The 8531-nt window shown below is 32.2% G+C and overlaps 1 protein-coding gene across 2 annotated transcripts; it reads left to right on the forward strand.

Moving 5' to 3' along the window:
* The first annotated feature begins 2836 nt into the window (after positions 1–2836).
* Positions 2837–8167, forward strand: LOC119632603 (radial spoke head protein 3 homolog). Of its 2 annotated transcripts, none has more exons than XM_038025581.1 (4): positions 2837–3398; positions 6588–6675; positions 7105–7520; positions 7598–8167. In XM_038025581.1, exons 1-4 carry the CDS (start codon positions 3193–3195, stop codon positions 8082–8084), a joined length of 1197 nt encoding a protein of 398 aa, XP_037881509.1. In that variant the 5' UTR covers positions 2837–3192; the 3' UTR covers positions 8085–8167. The 2 variants fall into 2 exon arrangements, with proteins under 2 accessions (XP_037881509.1, XP_037881510.1); XM_038025582.1 differs by lacking the exon at positions 2837–3398 and adding an exon at positions 4873–4937.
* Positions 8168–8531: the final 364 nt, after the last annotated feature.

Below are 8531 nucleotides of genomic sequence, written 5' to 3' on the forward strand. Positions count from 1 at the left end.
CGTTAATATATAGATATGTATATAAGAAAAATAAAATGATATTAAATCCAAAGTTCAAGTTCATAGTGAAAATATTGAGTGAATTGTTGTAATTTTTCTCGTTTATATGATCTTGTGATTGAAAGCGTTAAGCTGTTTGTTTGTAAACAAGCAAGCATAGAATTTCGAACGGCGAAAGCCATACATAATTCACAACTAATTGACTTTTGAGATACGGCATTCAAATGAAAGCAAGATAACTAAAAGGTACTTAATACGGGCCCATATGTTTTTTTTTTTTTTTTTTTCTTAACAAATGAGATGGTAACACGGTTTCTGATTTTGTTTATCGCTTGAGACTTATTTATCCGAAAAACGTAATTACGCTTCAATGCGCTTACTCCCTTCATCATGGTCACATATTATATTATAGCCTTAGGTAATTCAATGTTAAAAGAGTGCTCTGTTCGTTTAATGTTTTGTAATACTTGCAACTGTAGGTAGATAAGTTGTGATAGATGGTTTAAGATATTAAAAATTTCGAAACAATGCAAAAGAATGCAAAGTCCCAAATAGACGCATTGCTATATGAGATGTTAGCCATAAACAAGTAAAAAACTTATTGACAAATTGAGACGAATATGGTCTAGAAATATAAAATATGTTATATTATATACGTGATCCCCTTTTTAATGGGCTCCGTCATACATTCGACTGAGCAGTTAAATTCTCCTTTTCTAAGATTTTGTTCCCTATTTTTCTACATGCATTCATATTCGAAATATTTTAAGAACAAAAACACAATATGTCGGATTGTAGTTAAGTACAAATATTAAAGATTTACAAATAGTATAAGAAATTACAGCGAAGGCAACAATAGTCAATTAGGTTAACAGATGGTTAATGTCGTGGACTCATACAGTAATAAATTAAATTAAGAGAAAAGTGTATAAAAATATGGACTGCTTAAAAAATCGATTTTCATTTTAGGCTTAGTGGCGGTTATTGCCATTGCCTGGATTATGGCAGAGATGGAGATGATATGATTAAACCACCACGTACGACCATGTAGCCCTTCAGAGCACAATTCGTTGCTTGCTACTTATTTTGATGGCAATGATCATAATCCTCGCTCTGACAACGACCAACGAAGACAAAGATGGTTTGATAAGAATGTATGAATTAAAACAATAAATTTAATATGCTAAATGAAAATATTGTAATCTAAGCAACAGCGACATTATATTATGGCAAATATGCAACAAAAAAAAAGAATGTTTGCTATACTAAGAACAGCTTAACGAAGCAGAAAAAAGGACACGAAAGTGAAAGTAAGCTGTGATCATCTAATATGAAAGTAAGTTGGGATGCGATCGGCGCTGTTGGTCCCAAACCGATTCGATTTTAAATAACGCACAAAATCGTCAAGAATTGGCTGCATCCAGAGAATATACTTGAATAATACAAAACAATTTGAAGAAGACAAGAGCGATGAAATATATATCGAAGTATATATTGTACATGTAACGTCCTGCGGAACCTTATAAAAATTTGACAGCAGTGTAGAGATAAAATAATTAAATTTTCTAATAATAAAATTTTTTAAAACTTTTTTTTTTTTGCTGCCAAATTTGGAGCATTGACGTGTGTTCGTCTAAAGATGAAGCCCATTTCTTGTTATTTATTACGGTCTACATAGTAAGGTTCATCCTTATTACAAATTAATGAGCAAAATAATATTTTCATCGCTATCTAGATTACGATCCATATATAAATTGAAAAAACGAGAGACAAAAGATGATCAATTAATCTAATGATTAGTTACATTATAATGCCTTGTCATTAAGCATTTAAACCCGCAGCAGCAACAATCCAGCCGATGGTAATGTGTTTCTTGATGTGACAGAGTCTATGAAAGTGTGTCTTAGGCTAAAATAATTTATTTGTGTAATTTTCATGCCAAGGGCACGATTCTTTGTTCTTGATCTATATATTAACTGAAACACAGCAACTTTGAATTTCCATACCGCACTTGCCTCACAACTAGGAAATAATTCACACTCAAATAAAGGCCTTCAGAGAAGATAAGTTTTCGCCAACAGTCACCATACGCTTAATTAGTAGTATACTACTATGGGTTGACCGTAACTTGATGTATGTTTTAGCAGTGACGTTACTGATGGAGTTGCCCTAATTTAGCTTTGAATACACCTATTTTCTTAGGCTTAAAACTTTCTCAGCGCACCGAATCAGGTGGCTGTTTACAGCTATGCCTAAATCACTGGAACTTCTTAGTGACATTTAAAACAATCTTTCCATGAGAAAGTATTGAGATTTGTCATATTTCTTGAGAAAAATTTGGCAGAAAATAGAGGCGAAAAATTTGAATCGGATGGGATGGGATAATTTTTTTCAATACCTTTTTACGTAGACATTCCCATGAATATGATAAAAAGATCTCAGTTTTAATATTTAATGATGAAAATTGCACTAAACTCATTTCATACAAGACTTAATTGTAGCATATTTGAAGGATATCGATCTATTTCTTGAACTTCGCGATTTATTATTAAAAGAATGGTTGAAAAGTAAATTAAAAAAAATTGATAACAAAATGTTACTTTACTTGGTTGAGGGATATTGGTGAAAGAAAACTTTCACATACATTTGCCCAACTTCCCTAACCATCAAGCAATAAAATAGAATGTTTGGAAAATTTCGGCACACGAGCGAAATTTCGAGTGTGTCTACCTTGTGTCTAAACGTCTGAGACCGCATTCAAAAATGAAACAGCAAAGCAAACATATGTTTTGGTAAACACACCACACATATTCTTCATGTACATATAACAAATTATTTTCATATATTGCCTAGCAGCGGCATTGCATATTTTGCGATTTTTATAAAAATGAGGAAAGAAAACAGTCTCAGCAAAATATGAATTAACTATCAATTAAAAAGAAAGAAAAGTTGTTAGCAAAATTTTGTCCAAATTTATTTTGAAGCAATCAATAAATCCGTAACCAATTATTGTTTGTTTGCTTAGATATGTCGGAAATAATGATCAGGCATAGACATTGAGTATATTTTTTTGAAAACTAAATATATATAGTTTTTCTAACCGAATCTTAATACGTGCATAAATCAAAATATATAATAATAATTTTATAAATAAATAAATTGAAGGAGTAACGGGACAAAAAGAAGAAGAATATGCCTACACCGCGCACATTTGGTCGAAACAAAAAGCCACCTTTCATCATTGACAATCAGAGTTCAGATGCAAATAGATCCGGAACGAATTTAACCGGAATGCATTTAAATTTAGGTGAAGGCTCTCCGGCGCAACCATGCAAACTGCCATTTTGGTGGTCCTCACTACCGCAAGCAGTCTCAAAAAAAGGTTCCAAAGGTCGAAAGTAAGTGCACGAATACATTAATATAAAGAAAACGAATGCCTATAAACGGATGCCTATGGAATTTGTCATCATAGATAACCATATTAGATTTTAAGATTACACTAATATTTAATTCCATTTATATTAATTTTTATTGTTATGGTGGAAATATTGTGGAAAAATTTGGAAAATTTTATTTCATTATAAAGCTATGTGCTTTTTATATATTTCTCTATCTGTCCTCGGATCAGAGAAATATTTACATATTGTTTAACTGGCCGAGAATTACCTTTTATTTATAATAAACTTCTAATGTATGGATACGTGTGCTCTCTGAGAGATACCGATTGCGCACTTAACTATGCCGAAAACCTAGGCAATGTTTCTCACTTGCAGCACCAAATTTTCTTTACTACGTTATTTGCTTATTGCATTGCAGTATGCTAACACCAGCTAAATCACATATGGAACTTTTAATAAACAATGCTTTATAATCTCTATGTATATGACGTTTCCAAAAACTTGTGGTATAAGGATATTTTAAGTTTTTGTGGATAAACTTATTTATTATTAAACATGTCCGTCTCTCTGTCTAATTTGTTTTCTTGTACTCAACCTAAAGGTCGCAATTTTCCAACTATTTTGATGATATTCTGTACGATACCGAAATGTCTTGGCCCGAGAAAAAACCTTATTGAAAATCGTTCAGATCGAACTATTTTTTCGGTCGCGCTTCCCATATAACACCTTGTTTGGAAAAGTTACTATATTTTGTGTAAATATAGGATTGTGAAGGGTATTTAATTGTGGGCCGTGTTGCACTATAGTGTTTTCGCTTGTTTCTTATTTATTTATTTACTTCTTTCTCCAATAAGTCATTTTTAACGAAACATATATAGCAAGTTCGGATGTGTTAGGGTAATGCAAACTTTGAGGAAAATTTTAAAAACATATCGTAAATCATTTACTGGTGAAGTAAGTCAGGCTTCTGAATATTTCGGTATATGTTTAATGCAAATAAAAAAAATTTTATCATCATAAAGCGTGTGAGCAATTGTAGCGGACGAACTTCATTCTGCACAATTAGCGTAGCGAAATGAACCAAATCCCCTTCCACTGTTACGAGAGCAGTAGCAGTTACAAGTCTATGTTTTTTGTGAAAGGAATAGAAAGATTTGAAATGGCTGATATTAGAATTCGGTTCGCGTAGGGCTATAGTAAAATAAGCTTCATTAAATAGTAGTACTTTCATCAATTTTGATTCTTCTGTATTCCAACCATTTGTCTAATCTCGTTAAAGGGACAACATCACAATGGTATGACTATCATATCACATTTAATATTTATAATATAATATAATATATAATATAATAATAATATAATATATAATAATAATATATAATAATAATATATAATATAATATTATATATAATTTTAATACTAATATGCGTTTTAATATTAGTGCTCTCATGCGGACTATGGACTACATTAACTATTAGACACAGTCGAATATCTTATAATGTGTACACACACTAATGATGATCAAAAGAAAGCGCGAAGGTATTACAGAAACATTGCTTAGAAATACATACGCCCAACTCTTTTTTTACACGATTTTGAAATAATACAACAATATGCTGCTCTTATGGACTGCATTCCCACTGTGCAGTAATTTAAATTTTTTTTCTTGTAATAAAAATTTGCTGTTTATGTTTTATAAATGTGTAATAGAGATTTAATTATTGCCTTTTTTCCACGGGGTTTTTCACGATTTTTTAAAGTTGTGAAACATTGTCCACAAATTTATCTATGATGTGACGCAAGTACTTTTTTACATCATTTTTTTGAACTGTTTTCTAGGGAACATAACTACCGTGGAAAAAAAGAGTTGGGCGGTATTTTTATTTTTCTTAGTCCAGTCCAAAGACGAGTTGATTAAAGGCAAATAAAAATCACGTCAAAAATATTTTTGAATATATTGATACATAAAATAAGGGACTTGGATCTACTCACGACTCCCCATTTCCTATGGTTTTCGTAGTAATTTTATATTAAGGAATTTCTCTAAAATAACGGTACTACAGATTATAATAGTTTAACATAACATTTTTTTTAATTTTGTTGCGTCTCACTCACAAAAAATAACAAGAACTTATCTTGGCTATTGGGCTAACAAAAGATACTGAGGACATGCTCACCTCATAAAGATTCATTCAAATCCATATTGAAATATCAACGACTCTCTCTTTTCACTCATTACTCATAGTAAAGATCAATGTTCTGTAAAATGAAAAAAAGACTCAATATCTGTCTAGTAAGGTTATGAAAATCTATCTGTATATATCTGTACATATCTACGCCTATATGTAAACATATATAGATGTATATGCATATATACATATAATACTACCATTTCTATTGCAAAATTGTCTACTTTGCTATACAGCCGTCGAGTATTTAAAGCGAAACAATTAAATGCATTTTATTTTCTACTTTTTATTGAGTTAGACGCAAACGAGCTACTATTACATTTGCACATATGTTTACGCATATAGCCATGCAAATAAATCAGGATACATGCAAACCATTGTAATTTATTTTTGCGCTTCCGGTCTTGTTGGGAGCTGGTAAAAAAAAACCATTTAAAATGTACAAGAAAAAAATCATAGGTCACGAGTTCAAATATTTCAATGCTGCTAGCATATGCATATATTACATTTTTCTATTCTTATTATTATTATTAAGGTCTTTCAAACTTCAGCAAACACTTAACTATATTTTCCGTTTCCCTCTGAAATGCCCCAAAAGATTTAAATTTGCCTTAACCATATGCAAGAAAGACAAAGAGCATGAAGTAAAATTTCGTAAAATTTATTTTTCTTCCTTATTATATATTATTGTAAAACTTCAGCCATAATTATAGGCGAGAGCAAAAAAATATCAGAGTTAATCATGTCCGAATGATGTAATCTTCTCTTTTACGTGGGGTATTTTCATTCAATATCTGTACGATCTCTGATTAAATAAATTAAAACGTTATATTATTATCTTCAATCAATTTTTAGTTGACAAAAGCGAAATAATTTATTAACTTGAGCACGAAAGGTCATAAGTTTGAAGGTCTCCTCCGTTGTTGTTCATTACTTTAACAACGAAATGTAATCTAATCAAATGATTGGTCATTAACTATTTTGTTGTTTATGCTTACAGAGAACCACCGCCTCCTGAGCCATATAAGAACGTTATGTATGACAGAAGGGTGGTCAAAGGTCCTAATTACGGGGTGAATTCACTTTTGGTAAGCGCAAAAAGCAATAAAGTTTCTGAAATTAACTTAATTCACTATTTTCCATATAGACTAACTGGGAAAGATTTTCATATTAAAGCAACTGATGTCTAATGGGAACACATATATATTATATAATGTACACTGCCTTCTATTTAATTTTTGGATCGTAATTTGAGAAAAATCGAAGATTAAATTTTTTTTTTTTTTTTTTTTTTTTTTTTTTGGTAATAACGGGCGAAGTCATAGATCGGTTAGCTAATTAGCAAATTTACCCTCCGCAATGGGATAAGATATAATCGTGTTATTCCAGTTTATTTTGGGAAAAACATGAACTGAACGCGTTTTCACAAGATCCGTCGGTCAATATCTAATATATGCAATATATGAGAAACTACGTTTTAAAATATTGATAACCATTTTGCTTTTTTTCATGCCTAGGTGGAATATGAACTACCGAATAAATTCAACGAAGTAAGAAGGCGATTGACACTACGCAAAAATTTTAATTGCCAGAAAAATTTACGAAATGTTTTAGGAACACCGCCACCTGTGCACGGCCGACATCATGAAATTATGCAAACCGATAAATATTTAGAGGAATTGGTATCACACCCGCCCGAGTTCGATGCCGAAACTCAGACAGATTTGTTTCTTGAGCAACCAGCTCAACCATCTTACACACCGGCGAAAATTGGAATAGATGTCGGAACGGAAATTGGCGAAGGAGAACTCTTCCACTTTGATGCGGAAGCTGAACCAATTATTGAAGCCATGATCGACAGCATAATTGAGATGACGGTACTAGAAATGGCTCATGAACGCGAAATCGAATCTATACGCAGGCGACAAGATAAGTGAGTATAACATAATAAAAAACAATAAAAAAGAAGGAAAACATTTTTCAAATATTTTTTAATTGCGGAATTTATAGGCTGCTTGCTCAACGTGAAGCTGAGTTGGCGGAATTGCGTCGATTGGAAGACGAAGAAATACGTCTAAGGGCAGAAAGAGAAAGACGCGTACGACAAGATGCCATTGCCAAGTCAGTGGGCGATGAAATCCAAAAGGAAGTTATCGCCGCCAAAATATTGCAAGGACACATTGCCAGCATTCTTCCAGAAATTTTGGATAATCTTGAACCAGCCGCCGATGCAATCAAGCGCCAAAAACTAATTGATAGCCTTTGCCCGTGGTTGGCGGCTGGCGTTTCTGAGAAAGTTGGCCAGATTGTCGACTGCCGCGAAATTCTTAAAAATCTTATTAAACAGCTTGTCGAACAAAGGGCCGAAATTTATGCTGACTATCGTGAAGAGGGAGGAAAAATCGAAGTTTCCTACGAAAGCGTACATGAAGAATGTGAAATGGAATTGTGCAAGGAAGAATCTAATACTGGCCCGGGTTGTTCCTCTGCAACGTGATGCTCTGCACTTGACCTCACAATCTCGTTTTATAAGAGAACAGAAAGATTTTCGAAATTTTTATTTCTTCGGTTTTCTAAGCACAGTGAAACCATTACAAATTGTTAATAATTTTTGGTCGAAAACGTAACCATTTTGTGTACTAAAATCGATAAAAATCGTTCATTACGGCTTCATGGCAGAAATCGCAATAAATGAATTTTCTTTTCTTTTCCGTAGTTAATACGCAAACAATGTATCAATCGTTTATAATGTAAATATTAAGGAAACATATATAAGTTGAATAAAATTCAAAACATATGTAATGGTGACGTTAAATATTTTATTGCAAATTTTCCACTTGCCACTACATGCCAGGCAGGATTTATTCTAATGCTACAAAAATTTTGTTCACAATAGATAGGATAAACCGTTTAGTCGTTAGTAAGAAGAACGCATGACGAAAAT

The sequence above is a fragment of the Glossina fuscipes genome, unplaced genomic scaffold, assembly GCF_014805625.2.
Source record: "Glossina fuscipes isolate IAEA_lab_2018 unplaced genomic scaffold, Yale_Gfus_2 1, whole genome shotgun sequence".
In the NCBI taxonomy this organism is placed as follows: Eukaryota; Metazoa; Arthropoda; class Insecta; order Diptera; family Glossinidae; genus Glossina; species Glossina fuscipes.